The sequence below is a fragment of the Camelus dromedarius genome, chromosome 15, assembly GCF_036321535.1.
Source record: "Camelus dromedarius isolate mCamDro1 chromosome 15, mCamDro1.pat, whole genome shotgun sequence".
Classification (NCBI taxonomy): Eukaryota; Metazoa; Chordata; class Mammalia; order Artiodactyla; family Camelidae; genus Camelus; species Camelus dromedarius.
Window position 1 is genome coordinate 53,981,901 of NC_087450.1, and position 26,267 is coordinate 54,008,167.

Below are 26,267 nucleotides of genomic sequence, written 5' to 3' on the forward strand. Positions count from 1 at the left end.
GTGAATTGCTACTTTAATTTGTAATTTGGTGGTAGTTGTGGATTATAAGTGGCTAATGTATGTTTCCTTTTTCCTAAAGAGTGAGTAATAATAGTTTCTTATGATTATGGGCTGTTATAAATATGGGAACTAATTAGAAACCGTCACAGAACACAACAAAAAAGCGTTAAAATAGTAGACTCATAAAAAAGGCACCCTCTTCCTCCAGTAAATTCTGTGAAGTTTTGACAGAACAGATTTATGTCTCCCTCCCTCCCCTTTTCCAGCAAAAAGAACAACTATTATTTATGAATATATTAAAGATGAAAGTAATGAAAATTTACTTAGGTCTCATTCATGCTAATTTATATGTAATATCTCATTTAATCTTTTCCCTAAGTTGTGAAGCTATTACTTGGCCTACTTTATTGAAAGGAAAATGAAATCAAATTGGATATTTTGTCTAGGTTACACATAGAGAGGGTTTAAATCAGGTCAGTTTTACTTCAAAGACCATGTCCTTTCTGCTCGATTCCACTTGGAGGCTGAATAGTTCAATTTCTTGAGGAAATTTATTTCCATATTTATACCTGATTTTTGTTATAACATAATGTTTTAATAAATGACTAAAAATCTTAGAGTCTTTAAAATTTGTTTTAAAAGTAATGCTTAGTCATTTTACAAATATTAGAAAATATAGTTAAGTATTTATGAAAGAAGTACAAGTTTTACTATCCAGAGTTGTCTACTATTAATATTTTGGTATATGGTTCTTTGAAACTATTCTGTGTGTGTAACATATTTACATATAGGTAGTAAAATGATACTGTACATTCTATTTGATGCCTTTTTCTTGATAAATTTTGAAAATTAATATGTTGTCAGCATCTTTCCATGTAGTAATTGCATAATATTCATTGAGATTATATAGTAAAATCTAATACTTAATCACTTTATGTTGGCTATACTTTTCTCTTTCATAAATTAGGCTGCATTAATTTCCTTGATATCTGTGTGTATCTGTAATTATTCCCCAGGGATAACTTTACAGAACTTAAATTGCTGGATCAAATACTAAGGACATGAAAGTTTTGGATAATTGTCACAATTTTTTTCTAGAAGGTTTATCAATTTTCACTTTTGAAGATATAATTATTAGACTACTTTGGTATATATTTTAAGATTGCAGATTTTAAATAGGTCACTGATATAAATATGATCACCTTCTATTTGACTTATTAAAACAAGACTTTTTTTTCCTAAGTGATTAAACTTTGTAATATGATGTAGACCAGTGGTTCTTAACCAGGATCAATCTATGGAGCTTAAAAAACATACATATTTTTGTTGGGCCCTATCTCAGATTCACTGGACCAGAGCCTTTGGGGATGGGGTCCAGTCATCTCTATTGTATTAAAAGACCGTGCTTAAAATCAGTTATGCTTGTATCACTGTATTCCTAGTGTAGCTTTGTCCCTAGTGAAATACGAAGGTTGGAAGAAAACTTTGTCACCCATGAAGGAGTCTTGAGGCACAAAACTATCTGTGTGAGAGAAGGAATGATTTAATGTTGTCTAAAGAAGTTGCCTGCTCTATAAGTGTTTGTGGTGACGTACTATTATAGAGTACTGTTGTTATGGCAAAACTGTTGTCTTAATTTTACACATTTTGCAGGTCTGCAAAAGACGATTTTACGTCTATTATTGGGAAATGTCAAGGTAAGAGTTTCCAAAATCTTTTAAAAATGAAAAATTCAAATCTGCAGCAGTTAACAATATTTCTTCAAAGTCAGAATAGGTATTAAGTAAGTATTTATTAACAAAGATTATTATGACTTTATTAAAATAGTTTTAAAACATCTTAATTGATTTCTCTTAAGTGTTTTGCTTTAAGATGTGAATTTTGGAGAGATTTGAAATTGAAACTGTTTTAAAAAAATCTAAGCCAGTTTTGGGATAAAGAATTGGTAAGTGTATACAGTCTTTTATTTTGAATTCAGTGCAGAAAAGAATTTATAGATAGGTAAACAGTTGGTCAGATATAGACTAGTAAATATAGTCTGGGATTTGATCAGTTTTTGATATATGATTCAGCAAAAGTTTCCTGAGTATTATTTATGTGTATGAACCATTTTTCTGGGTCTTAGGGATATGATTGTGAGCAAAAATGCATGGTCCCTTACCTCATGAGTCATGTAGACACTCAAGTATATACTTACAGACTTTGACAAATCTGATGAAGGAAAAACGGAGTGAGCGTTTAACTAAGGGTGTGAGATGATGTTGTTGAGAAAGTGACTTTCAGAAAGCAACCTTAATGAGTAGAAGGTAGAAGATGGGGGAGTGTTTCGATTTGAGGGAGCAGTGTGTGAAAAGGCAGGGGGGGAACTGTACGGGAGGAAGATAATTAAGAGGGTGTTGACAGGTAAGTGCATCTATTACCTACATTTTATTTACAGGGCCTGCAGTTCCATTTGTCTGACCTCGTGTTGGTTTAACAGTGTTAAACTGTTGTAGGACTCACAATGATCATAATCACGGTCACCGGGATGATGACAAACATTTATGGTGCCCTTACTGTGTGCCAGGCACTGTATTTAATGCTTTACATGCATTTTCTCCTCGACTGAAGGAACATGGTATGCATATTTTATCTTAAAGCAGCATTAGGATGACATAAATAATCGAAGTGAAAGAGCTCAGAGCAGGGAGGCCTTGGTAGTTGTGAAACCGGCAAAATCGTGCCAGTGCTGAGGACTCTCCCCGGCTGCTCTTAAGCTTCTGGTCCAGTGTGCCATTAGTGGCCACGGGCTGGTTTCCTTCTCATTTTTCTCATTCTCAGCTGTCCAGGTGTGTTCAGAAGATTAAAGATCGATGGTTTAAATAATGTTTTGAGTCCCATAGGAATGGCAATATTAATTCTATTAGTGTGTCAGAATCATTATTCTTACACAATTCCATGTATACTAGTAGATAAAGTAGTAATAAAGTTCTTGTGGAGTTGTTTTTACATATAGTGTGTAACTTAAAGGCAAATGTGAAACTTCCTACATATTTATATAAATTTACCTCCCCTTCTTATAATCTGCTCCTTCTATTACCTGGAGTACACTGTTATCTCAGTGCCCAGGTTAGTGGTACCATTGTCTGTACCAAGCCAGAAATCTAGACATCTTCTCTTCTTTTTCCTTCTCTCCTTTCCCTCTTTTCTTTCATCCACAAATACTTACTTAGTTGCCACTCTGTGCCAGGCACTGTGGTCCTAGGCACTATGTATATGGTGAGGAATAAGATACGGGTTACCTAGATTTATAGTCCGTCAGGGAAGAGAGAGAGAAGTAACTCATTGCACTTATACTGATACAGTGGAGAAGCCTCAGCCTAACTTCGCCACAACCTGGGCGTCTGTGTAAATGGCTCTTGCTTCCTGCTTGTGTACGTCAGTTACCACAGCCCTAGCTCAGGCTCCTAACACTTTTTCACTTGGTTTCTTGCAACAGTCTCCTGACAAGGCTTTCTTCTGTATGTTCTTCACTAACCCATCCTTTACACTGCTTGTCAGATTGATCGTCTTTCAATGAGGATTCTATCAAGGTGACCCTTCAAGTCTGGCTCTACTGCTTTCTAGGTAGTAATCTTGGACAAGTCACTTTACCTCTCTGAGCCTCAGTTGTCTGTAATATGGGCATGATCTTACAGATCGGGTTGTGGAAAAATGATGTGAGCTGATATACATGTAAAGCTCTTAGCATAATGTCTGACATACTGAGTACTTAGGAGTCATTAAGCTGTTATCAGTCACCACTACTAGTGTTATTATTCTGCCTAAAACCTTTCAGTTGTTCACCGTTGACTGTAGAATGCAGTTCATATTTTCTAGTTCAGGACACGAGACCTTCCAGAGTCTGCCTGCCTGTTCTGTAAGGCGGCTCTGCCGTGTGTCCTGTGTTCTGGGACAGAGTAGCTTACAGTTTCCCAGCCCCATAGTGCTTTCCATGCTTAGTACAGATAGCTCCTTTAGCCTAGGTGCTCCCACCTTTGTATTTAATTAGTCCTGCATGTTTTAGGTCAAGCATTAGCTTTTTTGGGAAACCTTTTTTCCATACTCTCTTCTTCATAAATTATGCATCTTAATGTTTCTGTAGTACTTTTTGTACCAGTATCACTACACCTAGCCTTATCTACTTTCCTTTTTTAATTGTTGACTTGCTTGTCTGATTCCTAATTAGATAGTAAATTCTTTGAAGGGAGGGCTCCTGCCTCACTCAACTTTTTTTTTTTTTAATTTCTAGTGCCACTAGTAAGAATATAACTTTTGATCATATCCAAGTGGATATTTGCTTATTTCTTCTGAGTTAATTTTAGAAATTCATGAGTGTGTATATATATAGGTATATAATATATACATTTTGTATTATATACTCATATATAAGTTTATGAATTGTCATATTCATATTTTTTATTCCTGTTGTACACAAATGTGTACACAGACTGCAACTGGAACAATAAGTGTAGATAAAAAGCCATGTTTGCTTAGTATCCTTTTGAGAATAGTAGAAGGGGAGTAGTTTTTGTGAAATCTTAAACTTGGGACTCTAGCATTTTCTGAATTTGCTTCCTATGCTTTCTTAACCAACACTTATGGAAATAGACCAGGCTTGCCTTAAATAATGTATGAGGATCAGTAAGTTCCCAGAAGAGTAATTTGGGGGTATTCAATTGCCTTTTTCCCCGTGCTTCCCTTTTGTTGGATGAGGGCTTAGGGAGCCTGTGGTGGGCTTCGAGAAAGGATGCTCAGAATGTTGGAGTAATTCAGACATACAGGGCCCTTTGAGCTTTGACACTAGACTCCTGCTCTGAGCCAGTAAGTAAATTGAGAAGTCTATAAGTTAACATGACAGTAGGAAGCTTAACCCTTTTGTATTTCATACAGATTGTAATATTTGTTAGAGCTTTTACTGTGTACAGTTAATGTGGTAGTATGAATGAGATAATAATGCTTTGAGAACTGATGTTTTATTTTGTTGGCTTCTGAATGTATAAATTGATGACTTTAATGCTGCATTAATGGCATCTTTCCATTTCATATAATGTGAGGTAATAATCATTTGCTTATTATCTGACTCATCTTGATGGGAATAACTCTCATATGCCAAGTGATATTTCCTGTGTACGCCTGGAGAGAAGGAGCCAGATTGTTGTTAATGCGTTTTTGAAACTACATATTGTAGAGTCTGCAAACTAAGATAGGAGCTATTTGATTCCGCTTTGGTATTTTTCAGTTAAAATGTATGCTATTTGAGAATGTTCTAAATGTGGATTACAACTTGTTTTGGCTGTGTTTGCCAGGCCATAGATAGTAATTTCATCTTCTCCTTCTGTCTTGAATAGTGACCTGAAAGTAGCACATGGAATTGTATATTTTTAGAGCTGTACTGTGTTCATCAGGAGAGTTTCCTCCTGTTTCTGGTTTTGAGATCCCATAAATCAGAGCGTCCTAATGCTAAGCAGCAGCTTGCCTCTTGTAGATGTGCTGAGGTCCCATCAGCCCTCCAGTGGTCCGATTGCCCTGTGACAGCACAGGCTCAGACTTGTTGCCTCCTGTTTCCAGCAGCCTCATCAATTTACCCATAGCGCCATACAAGCATAATATTCGGTGTGTCTTGACATGAAAAAGGCTGAGAAGCATAGCCTGTTGGAAGCACCCAGATTTTGAAATGAAACATTTCATTCTCAAACTGTGATTCAGGAACCTCAGATTATATGATAATTTTATTTTCATATTTTTAGAGATTAAAATTCTTACTGAAAAAATAATACGCTTTCTCAGTAAAAACTTTAGAAACTAAGAATGAGGAAAAAGTAGAAAATAAAAGTAGGCACACCATCCAGAGAGAAGTACTGTTAACATTTTATGATCTGTTCTTTCAGACATTTTTCTGTATTAGTGTGGATATGTTCTCTGAAAGTGAAATGTTTTATAATCTGCTTTCTTCTCTTAAAGGTAGGTTGTTAAGTTGTTGAGGTTGAAGTTCAAGAAGAACTTTCCAAAGTATCTTTTTTTTTTCCCTGGGTAACATCCTAAGTGTTAGGACATAGGTCTCCCAACTACCCAAATTATCCAGAAAGTGCCGACAGATTTGATCTCTGCGCAGTAAGCACCTCAGTGTTACACTTGATTTCACAGTCAGGGTGGAACCATCATTAGGCCTTTGTGCAGATAGTTGTGAATAAAACAGCAGATTATTGCATCTGTGTTCATGGGGATATTGGTTTATACATTTTTTTGGTAATGTCTTTCTGATTTGCTATTGGAGTAGCACTGGTCTCAACATGAGTTGGCAAGTGTTGCTTTTTATTTTCTGCAAGAGTTTGTGTGGAACTGGAATTATTTCTTAAATATTTGATAGAATTCACCAGTGAAACGTGGAGTTTTGAAAATTTTAAAATAGGCATAAAGCTTTTTAAAATTTCAGTTACCTCTTTTTTCAGTTCCAGTTTTTATGGCATTTTCTATAAATTGTAGACCATATTGGCTTAAAGTTATTTATACTATTTCCTTGTTATCCTTTTATTGTCTGTCAGATCTGTACTGATGTCCCTTTTTTGTTCTTGATATTTGCAGTTTGTGTTCTCTTTCTTGTCTCTTGATCAGTCAGGACAGAGTTTTATCAATTTATTAATATTTAATGAAAAACTAAATTTTGATTTCTTTTTCTATTGTTTGTCTGTTTTCTTTGATTTTTGCTTTTATTTCCTTTCTTCTACCTACTGGATATGTTTTGCTCTTATTTGACTAGATGGAAGATGAAAGTTTAGATCACTGACTTTAAACATTTTTTTCTTCAACAAGCATTTTTGTTATTTATATCTAATTTAATTCTGCTGTGGTCAGAGACTGTATTCAATATGATTTTAACCTTTTAAATTTATTAAAGCTTGATTTATGTCCCACAATATGGTCTGTTTTCAAAAGAATTAAATTCTTGCTATGGTGCAGTTGTTGGGTATAGTGAGTGGTTTATAAATGTTGATTAAATTGAGTTGGGTGTTAGAGCTGTTCAAATTTTTGTATCTTTATTGATTTTCTGTCTAGTTGTTCTATCAATTCCTGAGGGAGGAGGGTTGAGATTTCCAAATATAATTGTGTATTTGTTTATCTTACTCTTTAGTTCTGTCATTCTTTATGTATTTAGGATTCTAGTTTTTAGGGGCTTACATGTTATTTTATCTTGATGAAATGGCTCCTTTACTGTGATGAAATGTCCCTTTCTAGCTCTAGTAATTCTCTTTGTCCTGGGTTCTATTTTTATCAAATATTAATATAGTTACTCTGGCTTTTTTTGTGATTAGCATTTACATGATATATCTTTTTCTCTCTTTGTATTTATCTGTGTATCTGTATTTAATGTACATCTCTTGTAGAATGCATATAATTGAGTCTTGCTTTTATTTTCAGTCTGACAATTTTTGTCATTTAATTTTAGTGTTTAGAGCATTTACATTTAATGGAGTTATTGAACTGGTTAGGTTTAGTTTTACCTTCTTGTTTTTCTATTTGTCCTGTCTTCTGTTTTATTTAAGTGTTTGTTCTAAGATTTATAATGTACATTTAATAATTATTTTATTGCACAGTATACACCCATGCCTTCCTACTCCTTTGTACTGTTGTCAGATTTGTTTATATACATTAAACTGTCACAATGTATTGTTTTTGTCAAGTAACTCTTTAAGAAATTAAAAAACAAGGACAAATCTTTTATATTTACTTCTGTTTTCCATTTCTATTACTTTTCAACTTTTTCTTTCTGTAAAACTGAGTTTCCGATTGATAGTGTTTTCCTTCAACTTGAAGAATTTAATATTTCTTGTAATACAGGTCTGTTAATAAATTCCCTGCATTAGTCTGAAACCATCTTTGATTTTTGTCTTTATTTTTAGAAAATACTTTCTCTGGATATAGAATTCCAGGTTGACCTTTTTTTTTCTTTTATCTCTTTAGGGATGTCATTGCATTGTTTTGTTTTTGCCGGCAGTCATTGCTTATTTCCCTGTAGGTAACGTGTCCTTTTTCTCCAGTGCTTTTAAGATGTTCTCTTTATCATTGGTTTCAGAAATTTTATTATCATGTTACTTGGTTTTGTTTTCTCAGTTTAGCTTGCTTGAGGTTCATTGAGCCTCTTAGATGAGTGGATTTGTAGATTTCATCACATTCGCAAAATTTATGGACATTATTTAAAATTCAAATACAGTTTCTTCTCTCAGTCTCTCTTCCCCTGTTTTCTGGCGCTCTAAGTATATGTATTGTAGATGGGCTGTGATTATTCCACTGGCTGCTGATGTTCTGTTTCTTTAGTTTTTTTCCTGCATTTTTCAGTTTGGATTGTTTCTTTTGTGAGGTGTTTAAGGTGGAAGATTTTTTTTCCCCCTCTGCATTGTTTAATTTGTTTTTAACTCCATCCAGTGAATTTTTCATTTCAGGTGTTTTCTTTTTCGTTTTTAAAATTTGTTTGATATTTTATAGTTTCCAGTGGTTTGATATTTTATAGTTTCCATCAGATTCTGTTGAGAGCCTCTGTTCCCCCATCTTTGTTTTCCTTCGTATTCCCAAATATATTTTAATAGTTCTGTTGACATCCTCGTCTTATTTCTCAGTATGTGTGATTTCTGGGTATGTTTCTATTGATGAACTTTCCTCATAATTATGGGTTATATTTTCCTGCTTCACATATCTAGCAACTTTAGATTGTATGCTTAACATTATGATTGCTATATTACTGAGTGTCTGATATTTATACCTCCCTTAATTTATTGAGTTTTGTTCTGGGAAGTAGTTGATTTCTGTGGATTGGCTTAATTTTGAAAGACTTCTTTTTAACACTTAATTTTTTTTAAGACTTAAGAAATCTTAAAATATTTTTTAAAAATTAAGTTAAAAACCACATGTAAGATAAGGTTTAGAACAGCTTTTATGTTGAGGGTTTTTCAGCCCTGCTTTAAGGTGAGGCCTTTCTAAGATCTTTTGCAGATGCTCAGAGTGTTCAGTAGTCTCTCCGCTGTGACGAGGTGGAGCTCATACCTTTTCAAATGCTCTCCAATCTCTGATAGTTGTTTTTCTATGATACTTTTCCTTTTCTTGGCCTTATAGAATCTCTGCATGTGTGTAGCTTTGTATTTGGCCAAAGACCCAAGGAGATTTCTCTGCAGATTTTTTAAGTCCCTTTTCTGCCTCACTCACTTCTCTGCCTTGCAAATTCTAGTCAGCTTAGAAACTCCAGACTCCACCCTTTATCTCTGCTCAGTGAGACTTCTGTTTGATGTCCCTCTTCCTGCAGCACATTCCAGAAAGTGCTTCCTGGCAGAGAGCAGGGGTGGTCCTGGGGCTCACCTCATCTGTTTCACTTCTGTTTGTACTGCTTGTCGTAAAATACCTGAAAACCATTCTTTGACATAGTTTAATTTTATGGTGGGAGGCCTACTCTGAAACGAGTAACTTTTTTTTTTCTCTTTTAATTGCAAAAGCAGTACATAATTGTAACAAATTCAAACAGTATGGTAGTAGCAAAAGTAACAAAAAGATTGTTTTATTTTCTCAGTTTGCATTCTTCATAGCAACTTATGTTAATGATTTAATATAAAATCTTCTATGCTTGTATGAACTTGTGTATACACGGTTGTATAAATAGGTCCAACTTTCAGGAAGGAATTTTGGCAGTAGCTCTCACACACACAAAAGTCTTCCACCTCAAAGGCTTTGCAAAAGAAACTATCCAAATTGAAAAATGGAGGAAAAAACTGAAGAAATGGAACATTAGTAGCTAGTGGAATAATCACAACCAATCACAGAGTGTAACACATATACTTAGAGGGCCAGAAAACAGGGGAGGAGACATTGAGTTAAGAAATTTATATACATGGATTGACTTTTTTGGGGGTAACAAAACAAGGTCATCTCATGTAGTTCTCCAGTTCGCTCCCCCACTTGCTGAATTGGTGATAGCTTTCCCAGTCAGTGTGTACAGACGTAATTCGGTCTTTTAAATGTAGTCACAGTATTCCATTGTGAGGATGTGAGCCACATTTTCTTTCTTTCTTTCTTGGCAGAAGTTTAGACTGGCTTCTTATTTCTCTTGCCCATCTCACTCCCCTCCCCTTCTAACCGCGCTGGAAAAGACACCTGTTTGTCTGTAGGTGTAGTATTCACAGTGTGACAGCTACTGCCATAATTCCTTCCTGAAAGTTGTGCCTATTTATACAACCATGAAAAAGATATGATTGAAGCCATTTCTCTTCTCCATTGTCAGCACCGTATGTTACCTATTTCTAACATATTCATCAGGTTGCAGGCACAGGGAGAAACGCATCTCATGTTCAATTTGCATATCTTTAGTTATTAGCTAGAACATGTTAAGTGGCTATTTTTATTTTTATTTTTTGTGGATTGTTAGATCGTATCCTTTTGCCTATATTCTTCTTACATTAGTTGACTTTTCCTTACTGGTTTGTAGTTTTTCTATGTAGTATGAATGTTACTCTTGTCATAAATGTTGCAAATATTTTTCCCTATCGATCTGTCTTTTAAATGTGTTATGGCTTCTTTTTTTTTTCCATGAAGCTTTTTTTTTTTTTTTTTTGGTGTCTGCATTTGTCATTTTTCTTTTTTCCTTTGTAACTTCCGAGTTTCTTATCATGCTTAGACCTTGCTTATTCTAGGACTGTAAAATTTTTCCCATATCTTCCACCAACACTGTTACTTCACACATTTAAATATTTAGCTCCTCTGCATGTCCTTCTAGTGCCACGAGTTTGCTGTTGCTGATTTTTAATGTAAAAGTCAGAGGATGTTTGGGAGAGAGCGCTCCGTGAAGCCTTGGTGATTGCCCCATGGTCACACCCAGCTGTTTCATGGCATCACTGAGAATAAAACCAGGTGTTCCTCGTTTTATTTTTCTCCCTTTTCCATTTCTAGTTTGGGTAAATGAGCACTGGATTGAAGCGTGCTCCTTAGCACCTGAGTGCTGCTGTGTACGGCACAGGCCTGGGTGCTGATGGTAAAGTGATGAACAAGATGGGCAACACCTGACATTGTGGAACTCAGAGCTTAACGCTTAAAGCATACAATGAAAAGTAGACAAATACTATACTTACCTGGCATAAGGGCTGTAAAAGATGTGGAATCATTGGAATGGGGGAGAACAGTGGGGTCTCGGGGCTGCTTAGACAGGGTGGTCAGAGAGGGCTGGTGAGACTTACATTGAGATGAGAAAGATGAAAAGGAGCCAGGGGCAGAGTGTTCCAGGCAGAGAAGACAGCACTGACAGAAGCCCTGAGCTGAAAGGAGCTTGGCGTCTGGGTAGGTTGAAGGGGCTGCAGCTGGTGCAGGAGATGAGCGAGTGTAAACAGTTTCACCAGGAACACGGCAGTTGTCAAATTGCTCGTTAATTTTATCCTCAGCCTTTTTGAATACTTCTCAGAAAACTTCATTGTCACTTAGCTTTGTGAAAATCTGTACTATTTCCAAAACCACATAGGGTGCTGGAAAAACCTGGTGATAATGTCTTTATTTTCGCATTGTTATGTGAAACCTTATCTTGTAATGAAAATATATCTTTATCTGGGTCAAAACACATGCTGAGTTTTCTGGAGCTACTGGTTATAACTAGAAGTAATAGTAAAGACAAATTTCCTTCGGATGGAACTTACTTCAGACAGATATAATGTGGTGCGTAAATCTGTTTATCCTCTTATCAAAATGAAATAAGAGGAAAGATCTGTTACCTCAAGTAAAACAGTAATAATGGAAAAATGTTGCTGTGTTTCTTTAGCTCGTGAATCCTTCTCAGGGTATTGAATTGCCTTCTTGCTGGTGTTTACATAGTATCTGTGTAGATGCGGGTCTTGTAGTCTTGTGTTGTTGGTCATTTTGTGCCTAAGTTTACTTCCAAGTTCGATTTTTTTTCCTTTTAAAGCTATCTGAGGACAGAGAACTGATCTTTTTGTTCATTTTATTCCCCTCTTTAAAAAACTGCTTTTCCAGGGTATATGCAGTATTTTGTTAGACTTTAATAAAATTCACTAGACCCTCTTGTGTTCGAGGGCTTCTCTCAGATTTTTTTTTGCCATGCCTTTTCACCTCTTGATACATAGTCATAATGAAGAAACTCATTGGCATTTGGTGAACTTTTCCATGTCTAGAACATGTTTTACATATATTGCAGAGATAAGAGGGAACTTGAACCCTATAGTACCTTCTTCAGGTGGAGAGAAGACTTCGGTTACACAACTCACATTTAATTGTTAGTCTCTGAGCATGGTAAGCCCTTAGCTTTTCCTTGCCCTGTTGCTGTAGATTTTCCTGACAGGCTTGGGTCTCACTCATCAGGGAAACAGTAACCACTTCCCAGTCCAGGTTGTGGGGTGGTAGTGTTGAGTGAGATGTCGTCTCAGACTTGTGCGGGCAACAGTCATGTAAACAGCATAATCTGGTGTGAAAATGCTATGAGGGATGGTTGTACAGCATTTTGGGGGCACAGAGAGGACAGTGGTCAGTTTTGAAGAGTGTCAAAGGAGGAGGAGGTGGCAGTTTGTCACCGCAGTTGTAATAAACACGAACCGTTTGAGCAGTGTTGGAGATGAATGTTCTAGGGGAAACGGCTGTGTGTGGTAGACACAGAGACAGGAGCATGTGTGGTTTACTCGCCAACCAGTTGTGTTACTAGTGGGTCATTAGGTGTCTGATGGAGGAAGGAGTGGGAGGACAGCTACGATGGGACCATTCATGAAGGGCCTTTCATGTATGTGGAGGAGTTTGGACTTTGATGTTGTTGGAAATGGACAAGCATCAGGGATTTAGCAGCAGAAGCTTGCGATCTGGTCATCTTCCTACTTTACAAAGGTATCTTTGGATACTATTGAGGAAGCATTAGAAGAGAGGAGACTGAAGGTGGCAAGATCAGTTAGGAGGCTGTTGTGAGAGACTAAGTGAGAGGTGATGCAGTCTGAATGGGGATATCAGCAGAAAAATAGAGAGAAGGCGATGAATTCCGGAAACATATCTGAGGCAGCACCCCTCAGGCTAAACCAGACTCTGGCCGAGGGGCAGTGTGTTGTGATGGGCACACACTGCGTGGGGAACCCTTAGGCTCTGGGCTTCATTCTAATCCTGACTTGTGGTGTCACCTCGAGTCTCCTAACCATTTGGAATTTTTGTCGGTGAAGGGAGGACACTGGTCCAGCCTGTCTCTTCAGTTCTGATATTCTAATAAGGGGAAACAGAAGCAAACGAAAGATCAAAACCCTCAAACAAACCTCACACAGTTTAGAGTTTCACAGCCCCTTTTTCTTGTGCAGCTGGTGGCCTTTTTATTGCTGTACTGAACAATTCAGAACAGAAGGAAATACAGGTGTTGGATGATGAAGGTGTTGCTGATCAAAATCTTTTAATTGTGTGATTGGCTAAGCTCAGTTCTTGATTCACTTGACTAATGCACATATGTATTTTTTTCTCTTTCTAATCCTGTGTCAGTATCATCCCACCTTATATTTCTTTAGTGTCTATATTTGATATACATATTTAAAAGATCTCACTTGAAATTTTCTTTTTTGCCTTTGGAGGAACTGAACTCATTGCATTGCAGTTATTTTCTGCCCGGCCTCTGTGCTTTTGATCTCTCTGAATTCCCTGAGTCTTTGGAGGTGTATCATTCCTGAAGGTTTAGCAGACGGGGGCTGCTCACATAAGCGGGAGCAGGCTTGTCAGGGTCTGTATTTCCCACTCTTACTTTCTGGGAACTGTTACTTTCTACCGAACAGAAGTGTTAGAGACCCTTAGGAAATGAGGTAATACTCGAATACTTTCTTTAGTTGCAGGAACTACAAGTGTTTACTATCCTTGTAATGTTAAAGGCACTTCTTTTCTTTTCATTCTAGTTCCGAAAGACCCGAAACCCCAGTGGAGACGGGTGGCGTGGAGCTACGACTGTACCCTGCTGGCCTATGCCGAAAGCACGGGGACTGTGCGGGTGTTTGATCTCATGGGAAGTGAACTCTTCGTTATTACCCCGGTTCGTATACACCTTAAACAGAAAATGTACTTTGACTGCCTTTCGTATATAGGTACTTGAATGAATGAATGAATGTAATGAGAGAGGAAGTGTAACTGTAAATCAGAATAATAAGCTGTGAATTTAAGATACTTAAGTCTAGTTAGAGATCTGTACATGCAGTACTGATTCTTTGTGTTTGTAATGCACTGTCCAGACATAGTCTACCATTCTTAAAATGTGGTAGTAAGTCAGTCCTAACTGGAGGTGCAGAAATCTGGTGTGAAGTTCCAGTGAAGGAAAGAAGTCAGTGGGCCATTGCAACAGAACCGGCTTCGAGAGGAATTAGAATTTGTTACACTAAAGGGGTAGAAATTGAAATGGCAAGTGGAGGAAAAAAAAATTAGTGGTTGTAATAACTTGTATTTGTACCATGCTTTATTCTTTATTAATGACTTTGTGATATATTCTTATTTAGTATTCATAATACCCTTTGAGAAGATGGGGTAGATATTACCCTCATTTTACAGTTTAGAGAACGTAGATTGTGAGGAGGTGCAGTGACCTTCCCCCATGTGATCCAGTTTCTAAGTATCTCTTTCAGGAATTCAGTGCTTTTTACTTTGTATCCTCTTTCCTCAAATGGTCAAAGTACAGGGGCAGGTAGAACAGTGGTTCTAACTCTGGCTACATCTTAGAATCACCTGGGAAACTTTATAAAGACAAGGAAACCAAAAGCTAAAACTACTGTGTTGCCTGGGCTCCAACCGCAGAGTCTGATCTAATGGATCTGAGTGGGACCCAGACGTTAATGGTGTCTCAGGGCTTTCAGCGGATTCTGATGAGAAGCGAGGGATGAGAACCAATGATGCAGAGAATGATTTTTTGTTCAGAAATGAGTGAACAGAAATTGAAAAAGTACAGTGGCTCCTGTTACGGAAGTTCTGGGGAAACAAAGTAAGAAGGTTGAATTTCTGTTTTCTAGACTAGCACTGTCTGATAGAAATGTGATGTGAGCTGTATATGTGATCAATGTGTAGTTTAAAAAATTTTAGTAGCATTAAGTTAAACAGGTGAAATGTTTTTGGTATGTTTTAGTTAATACAACAGATCCAAAACAATTACATGTTAAAATGGTAAGGTAAAAGTTATTAAAGAAATATTTCACATTCTTACTTTGGTACCAAGTCTTTGAGATTTGGTGTGTATTTTTATTTTTGGCATCTCTCAGTTCAGACTAGCCAGGTATCAAGGGTTCAGTAGCCTCATGTGGCTGTCATCTTTTATTACGTCTAGAGTGACTCTGGACAGTGAGGAGCCGTTCAGGGCTTTTTACATGTGCTTCCTGGGGTGCACATGCCTTCAGGTACTTAGCAATGTAGAAATACTGGCACTGAGTGAGTGTTGTAAGTGTCCTTCCCTTTAACTTGCTGATTAGGCAAATGGAAATAACTGGAGATTTTCTTTCAGTATTGGTTACCACTGGCAGTGGAAATTAACATTTGAAACTTTATATCTGAATTCTGTATCTTAGAGTTCTTTGAGGCATTACTTTTTTTTTTTCTCCCTCTTTTTTGCCCTAGACTTGTAGTCTAAACAGAAATTCACTTACTAGGTGAACATCTCACCCAAACAGGCTGCTGTGTTCCCAGCCTGTGGCTGGAAGGGCTGGTCTAGACTTGAGTGTCTAGTTCTGGGCACTCTGGCTTGCATGGTTCTTCAAATACAGATCAGTTCTGGGGCCATCTTATTTAAAGTACACCCAGCAAGGCCAGTGTCTTGGATATCTTCCAGTTATACATAAGTTAACGTCCATCTGGCATCTTTTTAGTAGCTTGCCTTCTCCCTCTCCTGCAGGCGTCTGGCTCAGCAGGTGATTTGGGCTGTGCTGTTGCTGGGTTGATATTTTTAGAGTACGAAGCAAGCGCACAGTGGTCTGCGGAGCTCTTGGTCATCAGTTACCGAGGAGAACTTAGAAGCTACCTTGTAAGGTAAGAGTGCGATTTCTTTGGGATGTCCTATTTGAAATAATGTTTATTTCTCTTTCAGATTTTGCTTCTTCCCCGCCACCAGCATTTTATTCTGAAAGATTGCAAATATAGAAGGAAGGTCGAAAGAATTTTTTAGTAAACTCTCATATACCTCCACTAAAATTCTATTTAGTGTCTTACTATACTTGCTGTGTTATATTTCTATCCATCTCTTTATCTGGCCATTTATCAGTCTTATTTTTTAACGTATTTCAGAGTCAGTACTTGAATTAATGATATGCATGCTAAAATATTTATGTTTATATTAATTAAAATTCAACATTTGCTTATAGTTTTCTTTCTTTTGGGATAAAATCTGCATACAATGAAATACACAGCTCTTAAGTGCCCAAGCCAGTGAGTTATGACAAATGCACACACGTGTGCGATTCAACCCTATCAAGATACAGAACGTTACCATCGTGCTGGAAAGTTCCCTCATGCCTCTTCCCAGTAAACCTCTGCCCACAGCCACTCTCAGAGCAGCTACTGTTTATAATTTTTTCCCCCATTATAGGTTGCTTTTGTCTGTTGTAGTGCTTTACATTAGTGGACCCATGGAGTATGTACTTTTTTGTCCATCTTCTTTCATTCAGCGTATCTTGAGATTCATCCATATTTTCACATGTGTCAGTAGTTTATTCTTTTTAATGGCTGATTAGTATTTCATTATATGAATATCTCATGTGTCTTAGTTTGGGCTGCTCATCACAAAATACCATAAACTGGGTGGCTGAACAACAGAAATCTATTTCTCACAGTTCTGGAGGCTAGACATCTGAGGTCAGGGTGCCAGCACTGTCAGGTTCTGGAGAGGATCCTCTGCTGGGTTGTAGACTGCCGACTTCCTGTATCATCACGTGGTGGGAAGGGAGCTAGCTGGCTCTCTGGCCTCATCTTATAAGGGCACTAATCCCATTCATGAGGGTTCCTTTCTTGTGACCCAATAGCTCCCAAAGATACCATCTCCAAATATCATCACAGTGGCATTAGGGGCTTAATATGTGAATTTTGGGGGGATACAAAGATACAGTCTGTGGGAGTCACAAACATTCAGGAGATAACACTTTGGAGTTCTTTATCCATTCTTCTATTGATGGAGCTCTTAGTGTCCAGTTTTGTGCTATTGTGAATAAAACTGCTATGACCAGTCTTGTTCAAGTCTTTACCGGTATATGCTTTCATTTCTTTTGGGTCAATATCTTTGAGTGGAACTGCTAAATCATAGAGTAGATACAGTTTATCTTTATAAGAAGCTGCCAGACCTTTTCCAAGGTGGTTGTGTCATCCATATTTCTACTAATAATGTATCAGAGTGCTGGTGGTTTTACATCCTCAGCAATATTTAGTGGTGTCTGTCTTAATTACAGACATTCTAGTGAGTATGTAGTGGTATCACTGTGGTTTAATGTTATTTATTATTTATCTTCTTAAATTTAGCGTTGGAACAAATCAGAGCTATCAGGAGAGTCACTGTTTCAGCTTCAGTAGTCATTATCCTCATGGAATCAACACCGCTGTTTACCATCCTGGACACAGGTAAGCAACCATTTGTTCTCATATTTGGTGGAGTATTAGGTGGATGTTGGCACAGTTTCAGAGAGAAGAAATTGTTCTGATTTTTCTTTTGGCTTCTTCATTTCCTCCTCTTGTGTATAGTTCTCTTAGTGTCTGTAATATTGTTGTAGTCATCTTCTGAACACTCCTGCTCATCCGCCTGGCAGACTAGGCTTCTCTGAGCCAGAAGGGGCACAGGGAATACCCACTAAGGACTGTCTTCTCCCTTAGCTCTCTGAATCTTATTTTTCTTATCTGTAAAATGAAGATAGTGCCTAACACCTAGCATCGTTGAGAGGTCTAACAAAACAGTGCATACAAAACGCCCTTGCATACAAGGGCCTCGGGAGGTGTTCGCCCCTTCTCTTTGCTTTCGTGGCAAATTAGGGCTGCATTGGTTATTGCACAGTTGAGTCTTCAGACTACAGGCAGACCTCAGAGATGTTGTGGATTCAGTTCCAGACCACCCAATAAAGAGAATATTGTAACAAAGCAAGTCACATGAATTTTTTGATTTTCCAGTGTCTGTAAAAGTATGTTTACAGTCTACTGTAGTCTAAGTGTGCAATGGTATTATGTCTAAAAAAATAATGTGCATACCTTAGTAAAACAGAACAAAAACCAATTACAATAGTAACGTCAGAGATCACTGATCACTTATCACTATAACAAATATAATAATAATCCAAACTTTTTCATTATTGAGAGAATTACCACAATGTGACACAGAGACACGAAGTGAGCAAAAGCTGTTGGGAAAATGGCATTGGTAGAGTTGCTCTTCAGACTCAAGGTTGCCACAGGCCTTCAGTTTGTAAAACATGCAGTATCTGTGAACCGTCATAAAGCTGAACACAGAGAAATGAGGTGTATCTGCATGTCCCACTCTCATGGATGCCACTGCTCCGGGTATTTGCCCTCTCCATTGATGGTCACCTGAAACTTTTGGCATTTTTAATTCCAATAATTTCTCTTTTAATTTTGTTATTTGAAAATGAAATTTATATATATTTTATAAATTAGCCAAGCTAACTTTTTGGTTGTCTAAAAGGGAAGGTTGTCAAATTTTGAGTCAGACAAACCTAGCTTGAGTTCTGAATTTTGAGGCTTAACTCTCTTGGTAAGTCCTTAAACTCTCTGGCCCTCAGTGGACTTAAGTTTTTTGGTTAATGTATGCAAGTTTTGTATTCTTTTCAATCATGGGTCTGTCCTTGTGTTTTGTTCAGAATTTTATTATAAAACTTTTATAGTACCAAAGAATACACCACCTGCCACACGCACACACATGATGAAGTCCCATTTGTCCTTCCCTAATCCCATCCCATCTGACTCCCTAAAGATAACTACTGTCCTAAATTTTGTTTATCGTTCTGTTGCTTGCTTTATAGTTTTATCACTTATGCATATTTGGTTTTGCTCTTTGACTATGTAAATGGCATCATCCAGGAGACATACAAGTCTTGCTTTGTGACTTGCTTTATTGTATGTTGTTCTAGTTCATTCATTTTTAAGTACTATTAGAATATTTTATTTGGGGAATATATTGCAACATATTTATCTGTTCTGTAGATGAAAATTTGATTTGTTTCTAGTAGAAATTTGGATTTTTGGTTATAAAAATAGTACTGTGGCCAAAATTATTGTGCATTCCTCTCACACGTGTGCAAGAGTTTCTGCAGGATATGTAACTTGGAACAGAATAGCTGAATTTTTGGGTAAATACATCTTCAACTTTATTAGGTAATGCAGATGTTTTCCAGACTGGTTCTCCCAAGTTACAGTCCCATCAGCAGCGTATGAAAGTTTCTGTTGTTTCTCATTCTTACTGGCAACTCTTGACGATGTTAGACTTTTAAATACTGATCTAGAAGGTGTAAAAGAATAACTCATTGTAGTTTTATTTGATTTCTCTGATTGTTGATGATATTGAGAAGCTTTTCATGTTATTGGCCATTCATGTTTCCTCATCTATGAAATTCTTTTTTTGTTTCATTTATTTTTTTATTGGATGTTTGGTCTTGATATTTGTCTATAATCTGGATATTAATTCTGGGTTGACTACATACATGATGAGTATCCTCTCCCAACAAATGGCTTGTCTTTTTTTTCCTTATAATTTACCTTTGATTTTATGAGTTGTCTCTGTACATAATTCCAAATGTTAAATAGCTGGAAAACTTTCTCCTCCACCCCCTTTCTTGCTTTCCAAAGGTGACCACTTTTAGCTTATTTTAGTTGATTCCTTTGGTTGTTTGGTGAATCACCACGTTCTATAACTTTCTGAGAAAGGTACATGGGAAGTATATTTTTTGAGGCCTTGTTTGTCTAAAAATGGCTTTAGTCTATCTTAATGTTTAATCGATGATTTGGCTGGATAGAGTTGTAGGTTAGAAATAATTTTGCCTTTGAATTTTGGAAGTATTGCTCAGTTGTCTTGTAGCTTCTAGTGTTGTTCCTGAAAATTCTAATGTCACTCAAGTGTAAAAATCGATTTTTCTTTGTTTTTCTTTGGTCCCCCTTCTCTCTCAAAGCTGAGATTTTCTTTCTTTTCCCTCAGTGTTCTGAAATTTGACTGTGTTATGCCTTTATATCCATAGTATTGATCATTCACTTTGAATACTCACTTTTGGGAAAATTAATTGAATTAGTTCTTTGATTATTTCTTTCCTTCTGATTCCTCTTTTCTCTCCAGAATGGCTGTTATCTAGATACTGAGTTTCCTGGACTCACCTTTAATTTTCTCATTCTCTTTTTTTCCCTTTGTTGTTGTTGAAAAAGAGAAGTAAAAAGATTTTTTTCTGTATAGCTGTATACTTAATGAAGAAAGTGGTTTGAAGCACTTTTGAGATCTATTATAAATATAATGAGTTAATTATACATATGATCCTGTTTAAGAAAAAAACCCTGTATTCTGGTTAATTTTTCTTATCTATTTTCTAATTTACTAATTCTTCAGTGCCTCATCTCTTTTTTAAACTAGTTGTTGTGTTTCAGTTTCAATTTTTGTTTCTCATTTCTAGAATTTCTCTGTAGTTATTTTAAGAATCTCTCTTAAGAAAGAGCAAAAGGAACTGAAATGAGTATTCAGTGAGCCACTAGTTGTTTTGAGGATTAAATACATAGTAGGTATTCAGGAAATGATAGCATTGAATAAATAATACTGTTTATTTTTTCTTAATTTGTGTAGACACTGTCTGTTTTATTGAAGTGTAGTTGATTTACAGTGTTAATTTCAGGTATATAGCAAAGTGATTCAGTTATACATATACTTTCTTTTTTCGGATTATTTTCCATTGTATGTTATTACAAGAAATTGAACATAGTTTACTGTGCTGTAATAGATCCTTGTTGTTTATCTATTTTATGTATAGTAATGTGTATGTAGATACTGTCTTGAAGAGTCAGTTGATATATTCTTAAGAAATCTGAAAATCAGTTTCAAAAGTCTAGCCAATTAAAAAATTAAAAAATTAGAAAAGAATATGCTAAATGCAATAAATAATCTGAAATGATAATAGACCTTTGTTTTACTCTAGATGAGGTTGAGTGATCACATGCAGAGTTATTAGAGTTCTTCACATTTTATAAAATTCAGTGTAATTGTACATGCTGCAAATAATTACATTTTCTTAAATCAAACATTTCTTCTGATTATAGAAAACACATTAGGAGAATAAGAAGATTGCTGTTTTTTGTTCTTGTCAACTTCTTATACAAAGTATGGCTTTTTAATGTTTGTTTTTATATTTCAGTTCTTATATTTTCCTTGTATAGCTTCACATTAAGTCTTGAATTAAAATTTTGCTACTAGAAAGGGGATAGAATATATTTTGCTTTGACGTTCTCAGCTCTGTTGTGAATTTTGCTAAGCCTAGACAGTGCATATATCACACCCATGACACTCCAATTGCTGGTGTGATTTCTGTTGAATATGACCTATTTCTTTACATTTACATCTTTGAAAGCATGTTTTATTATGGTCAAATGAGATCTGGTCTTTGCTCTTTTAAGGCCTTTTCTTGGTTTAGTTCAACTAATTTTTGTTGTTTTAATGCATAGTTATTAATATCTTTTTTTCTCAGCACTTACATACATTAAAAAAATGAATCTGCTGTCTCCTAAAAAGTATATCTGTTCTGTTAGAGGAATTGTCTGTATTACGGAGATCGATGAAGTAGGAAGTCTATTCTATTGTTTTAGCCGGCCTGCTTTCCATTATTACTGTCTTATTTATTGTAGCCTGCTGTGTGCAACACGCAGTGTTAGCTTTGTGGAAGATACAAAGATGAAGAGCAGTCTGGACTTCAAGGTCTCATATTCTTGAATGAGAAATAATGTATACATGCATTACATATATATGTATATACGGTTGACCCTTGAATAGCATGGGTTTGAGCTGCTCGGATCCAGTACATGGATTTTTTTTCACTGCATGCATACTACAGTAATATGTGATCTGTAGTTGGTTGAGGACTACATGCATGTGTGCACAGGGAGGGCCTACTGTAAAGTTATACACAGATTTTTGACTGCTAGGGATTGGGGGTTGGTGCCCCTAACTTCCACGTTGTTCAGGGGTCAACTGTGTATCTAGTATGTGTATATGTATATACTTATAATATATGTTATATTTATAATTTCAAATACATATTTCTTTCTCTACTTAAATATGTATGTTTGTATATATAGATAAACTGTGTGTGTGTGCACGTGTGTATGTACATATATAATAGGAATGTAAGCTAGAAAGAAGTAAGGGCCTTAAAAAAGTGCAGCTGTAGTGATGAGATGCAGTGATGTGGGGATCCAGATAAAGGAGATACACTTTTTTCGAAGGATCAGAGAAGTATGGCCAGTGATGTTAGGACTTACTATGGAGAATGGATGTAATCTGGATATGTTGAGTGTTCTAGACAGAGTGACGTTGTGAAGTGACAAGAGGTGGGAAGCCACAGTGTATTTTTGGGAGATTTCAAGTGTTGTAGCTTGGCTGGCCCTGTAGGGTGTGTGTGAGAGGGGAGGAGAGGTGATGGTTGTGGTGGGAGATAGGGCATTGGAAAGGCAGGTTGAGGTCAGGTAGTCAGCAGCATGGCGTGGGTTTCTCTTCTTTAGGGACTCAGATTCTTGAGATGAGGAAACATGATCAGCTATGGTTTGAGGAATGTTGACGTAGTTGGGAGATACTAGTGGCTGGGTGACTTACAGATGACAGTGTGCTAGTTCAAGCCACAGGCAACTAGGGCCTCTTCATTTTCAGACATAGAATTGCTGTTCTGTGCCACACTTTGGGCACCGCATATATATATAGAGAGAGAGTGAGAGAGAGATAGATATATATAGATAGATACAGATATAAATATAGATATCTATTTATATGTACTGAATTTTTTCTATTTTGAGGACTAGATATTTTTCCAACTAGAATGTCAGATAAGTGAAGGCATCAAATACATGTGGCATAGATCTTTGTAAAAGCAGTCACCTCTGGTGCAGGAGCTCTGTTGGTGGTTGATTGATACTTCTCCATCTGTTGGCTCCTTGGATTTTTCTGAGGAGAGAAGAATTACTGTTTCTTTCGATTTTTCTTTTCTCTTTTTCTTTTCTTCTATTTTGTATACTGCATTCTCCACATTTTTCTGTTTTGTTTTATTTTTCTTGGCTCTTTTAAAAGAAGTATATTTTATATCTTAATCCTCTGCTGGTTTTTTGTTTTGTTTAGTGTATTTCACAGTGACTACTCCATTATCTTGACTTATTACAAAGGTCAATATTAGGTTTGTTTTTTCCTTCAGGAGGGTAAGTGTGGTTCACTTGGGACCATAGGTTTGAAATCAATCATATGCTAAATAGTTATTACATGCTAGTAATTTGACTTAAGTCAGATTACATTTATTACTTCTTTAAGGTTTTTACTTTTTGGCCTAGGATGTAGGTAAATAAAGGTATTTCTGGGAAAGTGGTCTCAAGATAAAAATTTTGAAAAGGTAAATATGTTACGGAACTGTAGAAGGAGGGCCTCTTCTTGGTTCTGCAATCATAGGGAATTTTGGGTAGCAGTCCAGTTGGATGATTGCATTAAGATTTCTGAATGAAAACTGTTATAAAGCAAGGAGTATGTGTGAACGCTCTTCTGTGCATGACAAAAATATTGCTAGTTTGTTTATATTTTCCATTATGTGGTCTTTGTTTAATGAAAGCTTGAAATATTCATCACATTTTAAAAAATTTAGCTACTTTAGTAGGGTGAGCATGTGATATTTATCATCCACAAAGATTTTACAAATGTGAAATAAATCAGCCAGATTGGAGTTGAGATAAATTGATAATATACAAATGAAGTTCATCGTTTTGCTTGATGCCGAAAACACGGTTGAATATAAACTCAGGTGGTAGATTGGGTAATATGAAATGGAAGTTAATTGAGAAGCTTTGGGATAAGCTCTTGGATTTGCTGATTTTGACTGTTTTCTTTTTACATATTCAAACTCACAGCCTAATGAATGCATTTTACCGTCTCCGGACTACCTCGTATTCCAGTCCTACTCTCCCTCCTACACCTGCCCCAGCCAGCACTTCCCTGCCTTTTGTTTTCTGTTCTCAGTGTTCTCTTAGTCTTGGCTTGTATTGTACCCTGATTCCAGCTAAGAGGCATCTCATATACCTCCTCTGCATTCTTAGAAGGATGGTATTAAACTTCTGGTACAGGTGGGTACCGTGCGTGGTGGTGGAGATTCAGATGTAGTGCCTGCCCTCCAGGAGTGTACCGTCTGTTTAGGGAGTCATACATTCACAAGTAAGGGCACCCATGTAATGGGAGTTCATTTAAATACAAGACTTCATCTATTCCTGGTCGTCTCCCCTTATCCACGAGGCATATGTTCCAGGACCCCCGGTGGATGCCCAAAACTGCAGATGATACTGAACCCTTTATACACCATGTTTTCTCCCATACATAACACCTATGATAAGGTTTAGTTTATAAGTTAGGCCTAGAAAGAGAGTATTTGAATTGCCAGCAACTCTAGTCTTATGCTTTGGGGCCATTATTAAATAAAATAAGGGTTATGTGAACATAGACACTGTGGTACCTTGACAGTCGATACCTGATAACCTGGATGGCTACTAAGTGACTAAATGTGAGGTACACTGGCCGGAGGGATGATTCACGTCCCGGGCAGGATGGAGCAGGATGGCGCGGGAAGGTGCAAGAATTGCATTCCATTTAAAATTGACAAATTGTTTATTTCTGGAAGTTTTCGTTTCATACTTTTGGGCTCCAGTTGACTGTGGGCAACTGAAATGCAGAAGTTGAAACTGTGGATAAGTGGGACTACTATATATATTTTTAAATGACATACTTTCAACACCTTTTTTTGAGGTTTTAATTCTAATTTTACTGTAAATTTCTATAAACAAAATCTGACTTTTCAACTTGGAATCTCCCAAAATTCCTTGATAAAATACACAGATAATTAGTGTTTGAAGGTAATTCTTTCTAGATCCTAAATTACATCTCAGCAGAGACTGAAGTTTGAAAACATGTCTCCTTTCTTGGCCCCTTTTCAGAAGCCATCCATTCTCAGAATCCTTGATGATTCTTTGATACTAATTTTAAGTGTAAAATTCAATGATTTTAGTAAATATATAGAGTTGTGCAACCAGTACTATAATCAGTTTTAGAATATTTCCATTACCGTTAAAGATGTCTCCTGGCTTTGAGTTTCATGGACTATAAATCACACTTCAGTAAAAGTGTAGTAAATAAAGGAATGAATAAGAAAGAAAAAGAAAAATCTTTTAAGCAGGCATTCATTTGCATACTTTTATCTTTGTGTTAAGAAAGATACCCATGTTTCATAGAGTCAACGGGGAAGAACCAGGTTTGATTAATAACGTATGTCATGGTTGTACAAAGGAAGAGCCCAAGCATTTGGATGATTAAGTTTTTTTCCTTTTAGTTAACTATGTTTTAGGCCAAATACAGATCCTACAGAAAGAACTTGAGACATTTGCAAGGACTAATAAGCTAGGGTGTCAACTCAGCTACTTACAGGCAAGCTAGGTGGGAGTGAACTGGCTGAAGAGTAGGTGGTTATTGCGTTCTTCTAAGCGTGCACTGGTGGGGATTTCTGCTATTCTGGGGAAGGCTCAGAAGGTGGAATTGGAGATCGTCTTTAGAAAGCTGTTTTAATTTTAGGGGACACTGAGGAATACCTGTAAGTAATAGCATGCTCAAGTGTTAAAGGGCTGTGCTCTGTGTATCCCGATTAGGTCATCTCGTGTGGGTTTCTCATTTCCCCTAAACAAACCTCTAAGCATTTAAATACATGGGTCCTTTACACTCCTGGGTTAAAGGGAGTATTCTGAATAAATAGCAAGTACTTAGTGGGGGATCAAAAATGTTTATTGTGTAAATGAGCTCTGAGGACATGATGATAAGTCTCTGGCACAAAATGTGAGGAAAACAGTAGAAGAGGCCGTAGAAAGGAAGGGGTGCAGTAGAGAATGGGGAGGGACCACAGTCTCTGTAATACGTCACCTTTGTCTAGGGAAATTTGGTTCGTCCCACAAATGTTTAAACTTGATCTTGTGGAGAAGATAGTGTTCAGAGTTCCCTACATTAAAGGTTTACCCAAGGGCATGGGTAAATTTTGTTCTCT

General features: G+C 36.7%; 1 protein-coding gene across 2 annotated transcripts in view; it reads left to right on the top strand.

Annotated features, from left to right (window-relative positions):
- Window positions 1-26,267, top strand: part of NBAS (NBAS subunit of NRZ tethering complex) — a 277,368-nt gene that overhangs the window by 8,901 nt on the left and 242,200 nt on the right. The window contains exons 6-9 of one of the 2 annotated variants that reach the window (XM_031466598.2): window positions 1,654-1,697; window positions 13,908-14,041; window positions 15,878-16,011; window positions 17,491-17,589. In XM_031466598.2, the coding sequence (XP_031322458.2) occupies window positions 1,654-1,697; window positions 13,908-14,041; window positions 15,878-16,011; window positions 17,491-17,589 (411 nt within the window). Of the gene's footprint in view, window positions 1-1,653; window positions 1,698-13,907; window positions 14,042-15,877; window positions 16,012-17,490; window positions 17,590-26,267 lie in introns of those variants that run through there. The other variant, XM_031466600.2, reaches the window with a different exon arrangement.